Source organism: Opisthorchis viverrini (assembly GCF_000715545.1).
Source record: "Opisthorchis viverrini unplaced genomic scaffold opera_v5_472, whole genome shotgun sequence".
Lineage (NCBI taxonomy): Eukaryota > Metazoa > Platyhelminthes > Trematoda > Opisthorchiida > Opisthorchiidae > Opisthorchis > Opisthorchis viverrini.
In genome coordinates, this window is record NW_008752131.1 from 66683 (window position 1) to 83458 (window position 16776).

Genomic DNA, 16776 nt, shown 5'->3' on the forward strand with positions numbered 1-16776 from the left:
ACTTCATCCAAAATGGTGAGCAATGCTTAAAGGAATGTACCAACACCGGCCCGAAAGACCTTTGAATATGGTGATAACAAAGTAACTTGGGAAATATAGCCTCCATTGTACACGCTTAACCTATCACTCTCCTTCATCTACAAGCCTGTCAAACAGACAGTTTGGTAGTGCCTTAAGAATGGACTACTGCAAGCGAAAAAGTAATCAGTCGAGGAACGATTAAAATATAGGGCAATGAAACAGCGTGAAAGCAAATATGTGGTACTCTAACTGTAGATTACCGGATTGCAGTGGCTTATCATTTCCTGGTTTCCTATTAAATTTGCGCACATGTTTGCCAATACAGGTTATTTCTTTAGTCATTAGTCTGTCCATTAGTGCTCCCATCTACAGACGGTCCTGTTCCTCCAAATTTAGTCACACATGGTCGAGTCAAGAGATGAGTAAGCTTGGTAATCAATACGATCGCAGAAAGCCAACGGATCCCTCACTCTCACCCACCAGGTTAAGATCGTTACGTTAATAGTGAACAGCAGCGCATTTAGGAGCTTTATATTTTTATCCTGGTTGAACTTGGAAATCGGATGAGTTGTCTATGTTAAAAATCATTCAAAAATCAATTAATCAGTCAAACAATTTATCAGCTATAAACCGCGCACCAAAGACACTAGTTCCAGCTGCTACAGTTTTGATCATCGGAAAACGGGAATGTGGGATGTACAACCAAAATTGTTACTTTTAAAGGACTGTTTAACAGTAAAAGGCAAATTACTAACAAGAAGGCTCGAAGCTTGCACTCTGTTGGGCTATGGGAACCCATTTGAACGAATGAAATGTCTTACTGGCTACTCCACAGATGACGCTGAGCATTACTCTGATGTTCAGATGCGCTTATTTCAACGGTTGAGATTTGCATAGAAAAGCTATTCTGCTCCTCTTCTTCAGGAACATAGGGCTTCTGCTATGAATCCTCGTCAGTCCCCTTTATTTTCACTCTTTACCGAGGACTCCATCCTTATTAGTTTAATCACAACCAAGCATTCGAGTTCCACACTTGAATGTCGCTACCCAAGAGAATGGCGATCCGAATGTCAAATGCATGAAAAGACTGACTCTGTCTACTTAGCGGATAAGACCACATTTGACGAAGCTGCTGTTTGGCTATCAGCAAAACCCACTATTAAATTGATAAACTCGATACTGACTCACCGACAAGGCAGTCCACCAGTTTTTGACCGGGTTTCAGGAGAAGCCGAATAAGTGTAACATACTCACTCCGTCAGAAAGTTGGGAGTATTTGCCGTCATTAATAATTAGGATGACCAAGGCCCGGTGAAAGAATCTAATTATTGGGAGTCTATAATGAGGCACAGAAAATTCCCGACGGATTCCCTTTGACGCTTCATAGAGTTGCTCCCAACAACTGCGATTCATATGAGATTTTTCAGTCCCTCTCGTACAAAATTCTGACGTAATTTTTCTGTATTTACATCAATGAACTCACTCCCTTTCCGGTTAATTCGTCTTTGCTTGTCTCTTACCAATTATACATTTGGTTCTCTGGGTTTCTCTCAGGAGTATATTGGATGAACTCGGTAGCACAACAACAGCTTAACTAAAAAAATTAAAAAACAAAAGTGAACCTCATATTATGATGCAATAGAAAGCAAGCACGCATGACACGTTTTACGGCGTAGATCTCTCTGAGGTGACTGTTTGACCGGTCTTGCAACCAGATGCTGAAAAAGGCTTCAGTGCAATTGTTACTCACATTCATTCCTTAAAACCACGTTTCTCGTTCAGTCTGCGACTCAAAACAATATTAACGGGGTAATTCGCCATTCTGAGTGCACTTATCCAAGCCAAAATACACCACCCCACCTCCCTGTTATACTGGTGACATTTTGTAGGACTTCAAAAGCCAGGTATATTTCTCGATGAGAAATCAGCAAAACAGATTGTTTTCCAGGCTTTATTTCCTTGCGTGATCCTTTAGCTGAGTGTCGATCACCGCAATCGGTTACATCTCCCAGTGTATATTGGCTATCGTTGTATGTACGGTAAGTCTTGATTGAATAAATAAGATTCGCATTCCAGGTTGAACATATGCGTAACAAATTTGATCGTTTCCCCCACTGATTACCAGATTTGCGCGTTAGTTTATGATTCGTTACTGCTTCTGATCATTTCCAACTGCAAAAATAAGCAAACAATCCTGTTTCAATATTAAATACAACGTTAACTTCGTTAGGCGGTATGGTAAAAGTGAGCAGTGAGAAATAAGCCAGCAAAGAGTGAGGCGATTTTGATGTGAAACTCATATAACAAGTATTCATCGACTTGATTTAACTGCCAAGAAAGTAGCTGTCCAGTAGGAGGAAGATTCTTTGGCGAGTCTCTGGCATACATCAACTGTCTGCTTAGGCAAATGCAGAAATTAAGTCAACTGATTGAACTGCATATCAGACTCTTCCAGTTTCCGGCGCAAACCTCAAACTTCCTTGTCTATCGCGATACCAAACTCAGTGGTTTTGAGAACTGAGTCTGAGTAGTGCTAGGCGGAATGACTGGCCACGTTTTACAAGGATTTTGCTTCCATTGAACGAATGTTATTTTATTATAACAAGCGTGCTTCCATAATTTCTTGCATCCGATTATTTGAAGATGATGCAGCCTTGTAACTGAACGAACAATCAAGTCAATGTTAGCAGCACTCTGTCAGAATTCCGGGTTTTTAAGTCCTCCAAACATTTTAGGTTACATAAGGTATCATTCTGCACAGCGTAGTGCGCGCATTGTCGAGCTCATAAGCTTTCCAATTTGTGAAACGGTTAAATGAATAACAAACCAAATGGTCAGAGGCCTTCATCCTGGTGCAAATGCACGTACTCCCAGAGCTCGGACGAAAGCTGAATAACTTGATAAGACAACACCCCTATACACATTATTTGCTTTATCAAATTCAGACGTAAGTTGCGTTGCGTAAAGTCAGTTGAATGTGCAGACTGTAGTCTCAATCTCAGTCTGCTTGAAAACTTGTGTAACGTATCAGGTTGCAAAGGGTACAAAGAGGCTAAGTAGTATAATAAAACATCAGAACTGGTGGTCAGTATGAAAAGTGCCGAAGTATTTTCTAGACACTCGCCAACGCTGAATATCGATTTCAAAGGTACAGAGGCGCGTGACCTGGAGTCAAACTAACTGCATTCTTCTGGACAGTGCCGTATGACGGGCTTATAGTTTTACCACATTTTCAGCGTGCTCGCGTGTGTCCCTCTAAATGCACTGCTATGAGTTCTCAGTTCGAATTTCTGAGAATTAAAAGTGTACCAAACAAAGGGATTTGCGTTCAATTTAGTATTAGTACAGATATAGCGAAGAATAATGATGCGTGATATTGACGAGGGCGTTGGTAACTCAAGTAGCACAACCGTTCGGTGAATGCTAATCAACTGTAATATCCACCTCTGGAATAATGTGGACCCTCGAATTACGAATATGTTCCATTTATTAAAATTCCGGCCCAGCTATATGTGAACGTGATTTGTCTTCTACTAGGGAATTCAATGCTGGCAAACTCAGTGACCGCCAGTCACGCATTAGCCACTCTGAAAACACCATGGTTAACTTTCACTTGTAATTAATGCGTATCTAACATTACCGGAGATAAACCGCCAGGTATACCGAAGTGTTTCGGCTGTCAAGTAGGCTTTGTTAAGTATGTCCGATATATAAATTTTTATCAAGGAAAGCGAGAACTCAGAGAAAAGTATCACAGACTTTGTCCCTAAGATCATCAAGCAAGCAATTTTCACCAGCCAACTAATGAGATCAATATAATCTGCGAGCAATAGAGCGAACAAATGTGGTCGGTTTTGTCGCAGACCTCTCCTTAATGAAAATGATGTGTACTGGTTTCCGATTTTTTTGGCAAACTATCACATTAAAGTTTTAAGCGGTGCGGACAAACTAATTTTGGCAAATGGCTCTCCACTGGACTTAACAAGAATATTGTTTCGGCCGTGGGACGAGTACAGCTTTATTCGTTGTATGGCGTATTCTCAATATGAACCGCAGAGCAATAAAGCTCAAGTATGGAGCAAGGAGATTCACGATATCTCATTTTGTTGAGTATAGCTGTTTAATGTGGAGTTAAGACAAGCGATATTTTGCCCAGCCGGTTTGCATAAAATTTTGTCTGTAAGAACATGGATGCAGAAGCTGTTGACGAGTTTTTCAGGCTTTGTATATTGCTCGCAGATGTCCCCGACCACCGGTTCTTGGACCAGTCATTCCACACGTAACAAACTACCTAATTGTTTCCTCACAAGATCTGCCTTAAATCAGTCCTCCGTTTCAGCCACCAAATACTGTTCTTGTTGGAAACTAGGAGTCAACTCTTTATTGAATAAATCCAACAGTGGAGTAAATGTGGTTTCTGACTACTGGGAAGTTAGTAGTTCTTTGTGAGGGTACCTAAAATACAGATGCGACGCGCTTTTTTGTTTAGAATCGGAGACTCTTTAACCTGACACCTAATCCACTGATATTCTTGTTGCCAGGTTCTACCAAGACTGATAATCCTTGGCATTCGGTTTTACATTATAACTTTCAGCTTATGCCTATTCTCAACAGTTTCCGTTGAGTAAAGCCACCGTGCATGACCCAACAAGTTGGAGCACGACATGACATCATTGTAATGAACAGAAAGCACAATGATTCATCAGCCTTCCTCCCTATCAGTGCATTATGCAGAAAGTAGAATGTACTTGGATTTCAACACTGCCATCCTTACACCTTCCCTGTTTATGAATGGTCACATGAAATTTGTAACCTACCCTCACTTTTGGGTTCGCATTTTACAAAAAAATCAAGAAAGTCTGCATATTCAGTCAACATGGCTTTGCGCTCAGTTTCCACTCGAGCGTCCCGTTGTTTTTGGTAACGCTTTATTTGTTCATCCTCTTCCCGTTGTTTACGAGCTTCTTCGGCCAAAATCTGCCTTCTTTTCTCCATGTGTTCCTGTGATTAGCAGATCGGGTACAAAAACACTAGCAAACAAGTGATCAATAGATAAAATAAAAGTCGTACTAAATTTTGCGCTTAATGGTTAGGTTTCGAAGGATTTCATAAAAAATCACTCGGTCGGTGAAACCTCGGACGCCCTCGAAGAAATTTAGTTTCAGGTGTATGTATGCCAGTGTAGCTGGTAAGCTAATTAAATTGGTGGGAAAAAAGAATGTGACAATATTAAGTTGTTTTCATCGCAGCCGTGCAGCCAGCAGATCATTATTACGCGTGGGAATTCGCAACTTCATGCGTTGACATAGGTGAAAAGACGTTTAATGACCGGACAAGAAGCGATGGATCAAAGCAGTAAAATAATGGCAGACGAAGGGGTTCACTTCAGAAATACCACACTATAATGGCTCTGTCCACCAAGAAACAGGAGTCCCATTTATTAACAAACAGAGCGAAAACAGCTGCTGGAAAAAGTCGGAAGTACCGTGGTTACAAATACACTCAATTTAGTTTTGACGGGAATCTCACCAGGAACCCAGCTGAATCTCTCATTTATAAATAGTGGACTACGTCTGTTCAAGACAGCACTTTGGGTGAGATTTGCATCAATGTAATGTTGATTACCCATTATCATTATCATCAGTAGCAGCAGCAGCTTTAAGATACTGATTACTAGTCAAAAACATTCAAGCTGATGCAAATTATTCGGTTAACACTAAATTTGGCGTAACCAGACACAGTTGCTCCAGGTCATAGCGCCTCATTGACAATGGAAAGGATTCAAACTGTACCGACAGTGGTTTATCGCACATTCCTTTGTATGAAGTCCTAAAACCAGGCCACAGGGTAGCGGTGCCCTCAGTTTTTTGCTTTGAATGTTTCATGACACCCCTAACAAGTGCACCGTGAAGTTATGTGGTGTCAAGACTGACCAACTCTAGTCGCTCAGTGCATGTCCGTCATTCCGTCAACAAATGATCCATGTGGTACCGATAAACCCGTAACGTCATGTGACTGCCCCACAGGATGCGTATTGTTTACTGGTGTCCTGTCTATGTGTTACCACCACAATTCTGAAAGGGTAATTGTGATAATAAATGGTCTCAAATCCGACAACAGTCACCGTGCTCCACACGCACCGTCTTTATCTTAAATCTCACTATTATGGCGTAACAGTAGCGTCCCGCATCTGAAATACGCTATTTATATTTCAACTAAAATTTTGAACCACAGCTGACTGCCTAACATTGGCCAACTAGAGAAGGTTTATTATACAACCACTTATATGCTGATTTGTGTGCTGCTTGGAAGGATTCCCCCGCTCGAATGCGAGTCCTTATTCTACCTCTGAGTCTATCGGGCTTAGCCTGAGAAATACCGCGAATTAACATGTTTTCGGGTCTTATGAGATCCATGGTGCAAAGAACTCCAATCAAGAACGAAACAACTTTCCTCAGCTCTTCTGCGTATTGAGACCAACTAATTTCAGACCGCAGTATGAAAGCTCGTCCAGGTAGAAGTTGATTTCCTTAGTCTATTACCACACTTTCAACTGGTTATTCATACAAGTCAGTCCAGAATGAAGATAAGGTTCAACGCGTAATTCGTTTTCTCAATTTCTCTCTCTTTTTCCTATAAGGATGGACAATGTACATGTTATGAAACCACTTGCTTCGAAGGTGACACCTACGAGTCACTTACCAAATTTGCTGTTAAAAACCGACATAAAACAAACCCGAAGAAGGCTCAGCGCGAGGCCCATCGTCCAGCAGTGTGGTGAGATATTTGTAGAATTTGCTCAGATATTGAAGGACAATGCGTTTAATACACCTGTTAGTTCCACAAGCTATACTTCTGGGGTGTGCAAGTCTTGGGGCATTTAAAATGTTATGCATACATCACTCCTGAACTTGTACCTATTCAAACCGCAGCTGCACGGCGACATATGTCGAGGAATAACAAGTCATACCGTGTGACAGACCTGCCGAGGACAACAAAAGATGTCAAAACGATGTCACAAGGCACTAAGTGGCTATTCAAAGTCTCCAGTGATAGTCAGCGTGACGTAGTGACTTGAAACTGAATGCATTTAACCTGTTGAAAAACCTATTTCACGGTGCTACTGTTTAGTTATCTATCTTTTCAAAGTGAATAAAATCAAGCTACAACTTTTTGCGCTGTTTAAAAAAATTTTCAGAACATTTTCAAAAACTTTCGCAGCTACCCCTGATGAAATTATTATACTAGAAAAGAAAGTAATTTGTGCGCTATTTCTATCCTAACTGGGAGACAATATTTGACCGATGATTGGAGTGTAAAAACGGAGTTTAACGTAAAATCAACGCAGCACGCGGAATACAGTAGCAAACAACATGGACAGTAAGTCATCAGTGGTAGACAGTGTTTCTTTTCTTCTGTCATAATAGGATTCCATACATACCATAATACCTTCCCGAACTCTTCTTTTCTTTTCCAGCTGTTCTGCTGCAATTCTATCCTTTTCCTTTTTCCATGCTTCCGCATTTCGTCTCTCGAGCTCACGCTCCTCCTCAAGTTCTTCCTTAAAAGTAAAGTAGAAATAAAGTTTTGCTTACAGTAAATTGATGCACATGTGGTGAGAATACTGAGATACCTATTGCGTAGAAGTGTGAATTTTTATATTCGGAGGCTTCAGCTGGATTCCACCCTAAACAGACTGCCTATTTATGTTTAAATTTGGTAGGCTGTAAGCTCCAGCACAGTTGTGAATGATCGCAACGGTGTTTGGGGTCTACGATGCAAAGTACGAAGGCGTTTGTTGATAAAACTTTTCAAAAATCGGGATAGCTCAGTGGTTGTGGGGCAAATTTTCTCACTGGAAAGTCCGTCTCCCCGAACTCCAAATGGGCATCTCGAATGATCCTGTCTAAGCTTTGGTATCTCAGTCCTTATCCTTCCTCCGAGTGGCAGTTAAACACCGAAAGGGTGTTGTGCCTGACCGACTATTGTTATCATTTCACAGTACTCAAAAGCACAAATCTGTCCGGCGAACCGCAGTAGATAAGAACTTCGATTTACAGAAATATTGTTTAAGCGTGAATCAGGAAACTCTAGATTTATGGGCTTACCTTACACTCACATGCTCAAATCTCAACCTTGCCAACAAATTTCCCCCATACATGTAAGTTTGCGCTCATGTGATCTTGGGACAATTCCATTTTTTCCCAAAATTTAACTTGTGTATATTTTTCAATAAGAAAGTACATTCCACGCATATTGCTATTATGGTCATCTGGTGTTCGAACATATCTCAAAATACTGTTCGTAATTTCAAAACGGTAGTTATAGCTGAAGAAAGTTAGTCAACACCAAAATAAGCTGTTGGCAGTGAAAACGTCTAAATCACACTCAAACGTGGTCCTCTCTCCAGGTTCCCACCTTTGGCTCCATTTCAACATGGATTTTTCACCAAATATGTCAGCCTTTGTTCGTTGCCATAACATATGCAGGTCATATGTCGTGGAAAATCGCAGAGTTTGAAATTTTGTTGCGTTTCAGAAGATGTACAGCACAGAGAATGGAGAGGAGCAAATTACCAGAGATGATAATCAAGAGTTGGTTGAATCGGTCCTCTGAGTCTTCTCATTCAGAAGTGGAGCAAGCGGGCATCTTCAGTGATTTCAGTGCGTCTGGACTTTTTCCACGCTGAAAACGTGTTGCTTCATATTGACGAGCTATCGACCCCAAGTGGATAAGACTTCTGTTCTTTTTGTGTTGCTAACGGAACGCAGTTTAACCTTACAGTGATTCAAAGGAGAAACGGAAGACGTGCATTTACACTGCTGCTTTTTCTTCGTTAGCTTTGTTCGGATTTCATGAACGCTGTGACTGTTACTCTCCATCCTTTATATCTTGAATAGAGTAGACTGAAAAAATAGCAGCTTTGCTCCTAATGTATCAAAACTTTCATATGGCGTAGCTGTAACGTGCAGTCACTGTATCTTCGAACAAAATGATACCAAACTTTCAACTGTGTAGAGACCCACTTGGTGAATTCAGTTTTAGTTCACCGTAAGCTTTGGGCATCTGCATGTGAATGGCTAAGCCACAGTATTAGATACTATTGGACTACGGTAGGACGAACCTACTGACAAAAAGTGCGAAAATATCAGTTGCATAATTCCACTTGCTTTTCATTCACACCTTAGCGTATATAAACATTTTTATGACTGCGGTTTATCCGAAGTACCCCTTAGCACTTCTAAGATACATTTCGCCCAAGTTGGAAACTGAAATATAAACTATAAGTTTGGTCAGAAGATATATTTTGGACTACGTTCTTTTCTTTAACTGACATTCGCCTAGGGGACTCGTTTTCAGTAATGTGAGCCGCGTAGTCATTCGGGATGCGACTGAAGTGCATGGTCCTGAGAAGATTTGGGACGACCCAATGTACAAGTTGGGGGTTGTTGTCAGCTGCCCGTGGGATCGCATCCTACAACATCACAATTTCGTGGAGATTTCGTCCTAGAAGTGAAGCCAATTTATGCTGAAAAGCGAAAGGCACTGTACAGCTGTTTCATCCTTATTGGGAATCGTTGCTTGAGGAGCCAGTCAACACGTGTGACCGCGTGATGTAGATCCCGTGATTGAAGAATGAGCGGCGCTACATCCTGTTTAAGTGCGAGTTGATCACACTGCTGATCAGCCGCCCGTGGCCGAACGGTTAAGTGTTCAAACTACTAGCCAGGAGGTCATGGGTTCGAGACTCCGGAGTTTCGTGAGATGCGCACTGCTGATGAATTCCGATTAGAGTGAAACAGTTGTACAGAGCTTCTCGGCTTTTCAGCATAGGTTGGCTCCACTTACAGGACGAAATTTCCACAAAAATATCAAATCTCCTCACACTAATTACATTACTATTTCGATGTGAAATGAACCGCCTGCTTTTGAGACGAAAAAGTAAGTATTACAGCGCTGACATCACTGGTCTCAGGGTTAACGGAGTAGGCGTGCAGAAAACACTACATTCTAGAGTGCATAAAGCTACGCCACAATCGAAACGAATCTTAGGTTAGGGACGGTGCAGTGTGTTTCTATGAGTGACAAGCAGAGACGAAATACTTGCATCCAGATTCGGAGATTTCAAGGTCACACTTTTGTGTTACCGCTTAAGTTCGTCAGTGAGATACTACTTGATACCAACTAATCAATGGCGCACTTGAGACAGTTGGTGAATACCGTAAATTTCCTTAATATTGGTATACAGAGACACGGAACCTTAGAGATACATATCTCCATCAGCTTAGTCTGCTCAAGACAAACCCAAATTTCTCAAGATACTCTCACTTGCACTCAAAATGGATTTCCACGGGTGAATGCTGTGAATACCAGCCTAATATCTCGTTTGTGTTGTTCTTCAACTGAGTTTTCTGCACCAGGCAGCCTCGTGACTCAGATGCTACGACATTCGAGATATCGCCACCTTATGAGTAGTGTATTACGTATATACAGTGTACTGCGATACTGGAATATGGTTACAGTTAAACCATGAGGCGTCCCAGTCAAGTGCATTCATTTGAAGAACGAGTGACTCATATGGGAATCAGGTTAGTCTCCCGTACAAATTGAAGTACCGTATGAAGTGAAGTACCGAACTACTTAACCCATTTATACAATAGTTTTAACGCTCATTATTTTTCCAGTAAAGTGTCTACTTCAAATTCTATATTTGTAACTAGCCAAAAAGACCTAAATAATCGTGGCAGGGTTTAAAGGCTACTGGATGAGGGCAACGGGGGCATAATATATAAAAAGCCTTAATGCTAGGGATCTTAAGAAGCAAACTTTGAGTCACGTGCGTAATCATGGTGCTCACATTTCATCGGATCAGCACGAAATCGTAGCTGGTTAAGGCTTTCACAGATACGACCTCAACCAAGAGGCAGCTATCCTCGCTCTTTATAAACCCGGCCAAAATGTGCCCGACAGACGCTCGGTTTGGATTTGCACGATTTGGCTCTAGCTGATGATAGGTGGTTTGACTGCGAGAAGACTGGATGAGCTTGAAGCAATTATACCAATGTACTACTTCTCAGGTTGAATTAAAAAAAAAAAAAACAAGTGCATTCATTTGAAGAACGAGTGACTCATATGGGAATCAGGTTAGTCTCCCGTACAAATTGAAGTACCGTATGAAGTGAAGTACCGAACTACTTAACCCATTTATACAATAGTTTTAACGCTCATTATTTTTCCAGTAAAGTGTCTACTTCAAATTCTATATTTGTAACTAGCCAAAAAGACCTAAATAATCGTGGCAGGGTTTAAAGGCTACTGGATGAGGGCAACGGGGGCATAATATATAAAAAGCCTTAATGCTAGGGATCTTAAGAAGCAAACTTTGAGTCACGTGCGTAATCATGGTGCTCACATTTCATCGGATCAGCACGAAATCGTAGCTGGTTAAGGCTTTCACAGATACGACCTCAACCAAGAGGCAGCTATCCTCGCTCTTTATAAACCCGGCCAAAATGTGCCCGACAGACGCTCGGTTTGGATTTGCACGATTTGGCTCTAGCTGATGATAGGTGGTTTGACTGCGAGAAGACTGGATGAGCTTGAAGCAATTATACCAATGTACTACTTCTCAGGTTGAATTAAAAAAAACTGCTATTTGATGCGGAGGAATCACAGCAGAATTTCGGTAGAGAAAGTTTGAAACTCCCATTAGTGTGGGTACCACTGGCTGATGGACACTGAGCCTCTTTAGACCCTACATACTTCCGTCTGTCCAAGTGCCACACAACAGCCCAGCTAATATGACGTGAGGGCAAAATGAATTCCAACCGTTCACAATAGCCGATTCACTATAGTTACTTGCTATCTTAGAGACTAACGCGTAGCCGAGGCAGTGGTGACGATCGATAAGCTGATAACTACGTACAATAGTTTGCGGTGGTCACATGAATAAACTTAGTTTCGTTTGCTTGTTGACAGCGTACCACATTTGGGATACCGTTTTTCCTGAAACGCACAGTGGTTTAAATATCCCGGTAGAAGTAGAACCGGAATCGGCTTTTGGACCGGGAGGTACCAAATTCTGGAGAGGAGCGCCAAGATCACATTTTGTTCACAATCGAAAGCCCTAAAAGGCGTGAGTTTAAGGAGCATTTTTAATCCGTTAAAAACAACTTAGGATCAGTTGTCTTGCACCCCTAACAATTTTGCAATCCCAGGGTCAATAACCACTGATGCAAGTGGAATAAGGAGAATCTTCAGACATCCATTTTGTAAACCCGAACAAAACTGTAACCTGTAAGTGCTGTTCCTGAATGACATGTTACAACGATTACTTACAATCGGTTATATGGAGCGCTCGGCAATCATAAAATTACTGCGTAATGGCCTACAACTGTATACTGAGACGTGTATCCCATATTTAATAGTAAATTGTAGAGGAAAATAAAGGGACCAAACAAGATAACTTTCTAGGTCTGTTTCTTGTATACATATTCATGGCTAATCTAGGAAACAAATAAACCCTAGTAAAATGACAGTAGTTGACGTAAAAAGGTACGTTTTTCTTACACGAAGCTATCCGAAGTGTTGCCCGAGTCTGATGAGAGCACCGGATAAGCAATGCTGAAGTACGTCGAACTTTTTTCGGAAAAAATGAGTCATTCACGATAAAAGAACTGGTCACAAGGTATAGATTTCGTTGGCTTGGCCACGTGCTCCGTGAGCCAGTCGGCCGACTTCTTCGCGGGGTTCTTTTCGCACAATCACATGAAGGGTAGAAACGAGCTAGAGGCGGTCAAACAATGTCTAGGTAATGAAGTACAGTAGCCATTACCAACAAACTCAGCTGCACTGGTCACTGCTTTTTTCCTGGATGAAGAACCCGAGACGGGCCACATCAGTGGTTAGAGACATTGTCAGATATGGCACAGTCGCGCCCTCAATGGCGCTCGTGCATCCTCCAATGCATAGCTCCCTTTCCAATATCCCCACTGAAAAGTTCACTGACAGTCTTGTATTTATGCACCAATGCGCAGCTGCCTAACCCACCCCACCCCCAAATTATTGGTTAACGAAACTGCGACAGCTAGAACCACTGTAAGACACGCGTGTGGTTCTTACAGCTATTCATCCACACTGCACCCAACATCAAGTTTAAAACCGAATCAGAGATCAGTCAGCAAGCTGCTTTCCAGCATGCTCTCTGTAGCAGAGACTCAGAGGCCATATAATCAGAGTATCAACTCTACACCCATGAATCTAGGAATGCCTCATTCACCTCGAAAGTTTTGCTTCTTTCAGTTACTAAAAGATCTTGATATGCATACTGTAGCACAGGGTATTTTGCTTATATACCCTATAAACTGGCACTCAGCATGTATGTTGGAGGGCGTGAAGAGAAATGATGCCCTGGTAGTTTCTTCAATAAATACTGGTCCTATCGTGAGGAGAGTTTGTGTGCATATCCGCTTAGAATTCAAAGGGATTAATGTATACCACCGCTGAAGCAGTTGACGGCAGAGTTCGGTAAAGCGCACTTCTCCTGAAAATGACCTAGTGTGTTTGGCCAGAACTGCAAGAATACCACTACCACCTATGAGGACAGTCCATCTGTTCTGTCCACCTCATAGTGAATATGTACTTGTGTTTGCGCGTAGAAGTACACAGTTTGTAGAATAGAAAGACCCTTGTCGATTCATCCCACAAAAAAGTACGGCCTGAGTTACTATTCAGATAGGCTAGTAACGTTCAAGACCAAAAACTCGGAGTACATTGGCGATGCAACTGTCTGCACTCGGACAAAAGACTCATTCCGGATATTCAGTTCTCAAACACGAAGACACTCATTCAGTAGGATGAAGCTGTGGTTATTCGATGCCCCACATCAAGCCGCGGCCAGGCAGAAGTGGCGAATATTTGACTTATCACATACCCGAAAAAGCGACTCCCTCATCACAATTTAGCGTGGTTTCACAAACCCCGCGCAGTTTCACGTCTCGAACTTGAAGAACTTTTCACCCATTGTCAAACCGTGTTCCAAGATTGGTAGTTTACACATTCCTTTCATTGAATTGTTAACTCTTTGGTTTATTCTGCCCAAACAGATGACAGCACTTGGTTGGAAAACCGGGAATCTACCTGAATTCAAGTAACTCCAAGAAATTGTTTTGTGTGCTAGTTTCGAATAGAAACTGAATGGCTGACAATCTATACAGATAAGTTTGTGCATCCAAATCTTTAAAGGTGTTTGTAGTGAGAGCTAATCACACCACTGATCAACAGGTGATGGTCAAACAGTTAATTATTTAACCACTGGCCGGAAAGCCAAAGTTCCAAGCTCTCTGAGTTTTGTGAGATGCTCACTCCTGATAATGCCTAAAGAGGATGATATATCTGTGCAGTTCATAGCTTCTGTGCTTCCCAGTTGTTCAACACAGACTAGCTTCGCTTATGGGATGAAACCCTTATTGAAAATTGTGAACAGTCAGATGAGAACTTAGTTAACAGACAACTCTTAGGTATGCAAATGAAAATACTACAAATCCTGTAAAAGGTCACTGAGGCCTGTTGGAAAAACGCAGGAGAGCAGTAGAAGCCGACTGAGAACATACAACAATGTGTTAACCTACATACAAAGCCCTAAGAATAATTAGAGTGCTGTGGGTTTCTTACAGCCTTGCTAAGGTTTCCTTAGTTTGAACAATCCAAATCAAAGTAGAGGAAAAGTGCAGTCTTTGGTATTCGATAGAGCTGGTGTCAGAACTCAGGCTGACAGTCAAAAGGACGCTGTGCGAGGTCTTTTAAAGAGTAAGCAATAACACGGCGGTAGCAAAGCGTCAGTTTGAAGCAATTTGGAGAAAATATTTGGGGGTTTATATGAAAGAAAAATGAAAGTAGATCGAATAGAATGCATAGAGCCAATTAGTGTGGGACGGTGAGGGTAGGCCTGAAAGCTGTCACCAACCTATTCAAAAGTTTAGCTGAATGAGTGATTTGAAGAGATGATTAGATACACAGCCGCATTTGAAACAATACCAATGCCATAGAGCGGGGGCAGAAAGCACCACCGGCCATACTGGGGTAGAGAAGAATAATCAGCCAACCAGCGGTGTGAAATGGTAACGCCGTGGAGAGTATTGCACTTATATGCCACCATATTAGAGTAGTGAGATCGCTATGTAAAATGCACCTTTTCAAGCACTATTTTGTTAGTTATTTAAGCAGAACTGCAATTCCCCTGCCCACTGGAGCAATCTGTACAGCGGGGCGGGCGATGCTTTTGATGCTGATGTATCCAGTTATCAGTGTGTTCCTCCGGATTAAAAGATATTTTTGTTCGTAAATAACCCTTTAAGGCTTACATTGATAAGCTGTCCAATCAACTAATTGCAGCCTGGTAACTCACAGAAAGTGAATACGAAGTGCCGGTTGCAAATCCATATTCAACGTCAGCATAAACATAAACCCTTTCAAAGTTCATTTGCGCTTTTATTAGTGAGCTTATCACCTTGAGCACCTTAATTCACTCTTAAAAAGGACTGAACTATCTCACATATCGTACCTCTTTCACCCGTCGTCTGTATTCAGCCAGCCGGTCCAGCTCCTCACGCTTTTCTTTTGCACTTTCAACCTTATTTCCAAAATGGTTCTCAGTCTTATTGTACTCATACAAAGTGTCTGTCGCCATTGCAATCGTCTCGTTAGCATCCAAGTAGTCGGTTAGCTGATGCTCCTTGGCTTCTCGAATTGCGCTGGTATAGGCACCAACTGCCTCCTGGATGAAAAAAATTTGGACATTTGTAAAGTTTGCAAATTTTCAAATTTTATTCAGACTAACTCCTGTAGATTTGGGGGGGGGGTATTGAGAAAACTGCGGATGATCGTAGAAGACCATAGCCTTGTTCATGAAGTCAAAGGGACAGCGTTCAACAGAATCCCTGGAATAAGATGGAGTGCGTCAGTTCTTATTCGTTTTTATGGTAAATTTAAGGCATTCTTCTGTTTATCCGACGTTAAACTATCAGTTGTGTTTAGTCTTGACGATCTCTTCGGCTACGAGAGAGACTTTTGGATGAATGAACACTGTCTTTCGAGGTGTCTACAGAAATGCACTCAAAGTCATGTGGGAACGAAACGTTTTTAGCTTTCCCAGTTTTTCAAATCAACACTCAAAATTAATCCAAAGTGTAGTAGTCAAATCATGACATGGATGGGAACTATGCCATTAACAAAGGTTCATGAAATTGTCAATGCCGTGCCTCTTGACCAAATTACTGGCACAATTAACGACTGCACGGCGTTTCCAGGCTTTTCAGGGTAAACGGGTATCATGTACAAAATGAAACACTTATTGCTATTCCAAAAACTCTACACTCCACTATCAGAATCAATTAAGTCATAAGGGAATTTATATCACAAGTATTCGAGATGAATTAACTGACAGGCCTTCAATTAAGGAAAGTAAACGTCGATGTTGAAGACTGGTGTCATGCTGTCGATGATGATGATGATGATGATGATGATGATGATGATGATGATATGGTCCCTGGATGGAAATCGTGTTTGAGGGATGAGTGGCGTCTGGTGTCTGCAAATTACTCATACTACCGTGATTGTCAGTCAGAGTCTTAGAGTGTGGTTTTTATGGGTTTGTACCCGATTAGAGATTTGCTGGAAGTCCACTGCACAGTGAAGCATCATCATCATCATCATCATCATTGTCAGCTGTAAGAACCGCGTACTCGTCGTACACTG

The 16776-nt window shown here is 41.7% G+C and overlaps 2 protein-coding genes across 2 annotated transcripts in view; one reads left to right on the plus strand and one right to left on the minus strand.

Annotated features, from left to right (window-relative positions):
- Window positions 1-1970: 1970 nt before the first annotated feature.
- Window positions 1971-16776, minus strand: part of T265_11278 (hypothetical protein) — a gene marked incomplete at both ends in the record, with an annotated part of 42216 nt that continues 27410 nt past the window's right edge. The window contains 4 exons of the mRNA XM_009177893.1: window positions 1971-2193; window positions 4839-5022; window positions 7463-7582; window positions 15584-15796. Of these exons, the coding sequence (XP_009176157.1) occupies window positions 2171-2193; window positions 4839-5022; window positions 7463-7582; window positions 15584-15796 (540 nt within the window). The remainder of the gene's footprint in view (window positions 2194-4838; window positions 5023-7462; window positions 7583-15583; window positions 15797-16776) is intronic.
- Window positions 7395-16776, plus strand: part of T265_11277 (hypothetical protein) — a gene marked incomplete at both ends in the record, with an annotated part of 43677 nt that continues 34295 nt past the window's right edge. Inside the window, one exon of the mRNA XM_009177894.1 lies at window positions 7395-7401. Within this exon, the coding sequence (XP_009176158.1) occupies window positions 7395-7401 (7 nt within the window). The remainder of the gene's footprint in view (window positions 7402-16776) is intronic.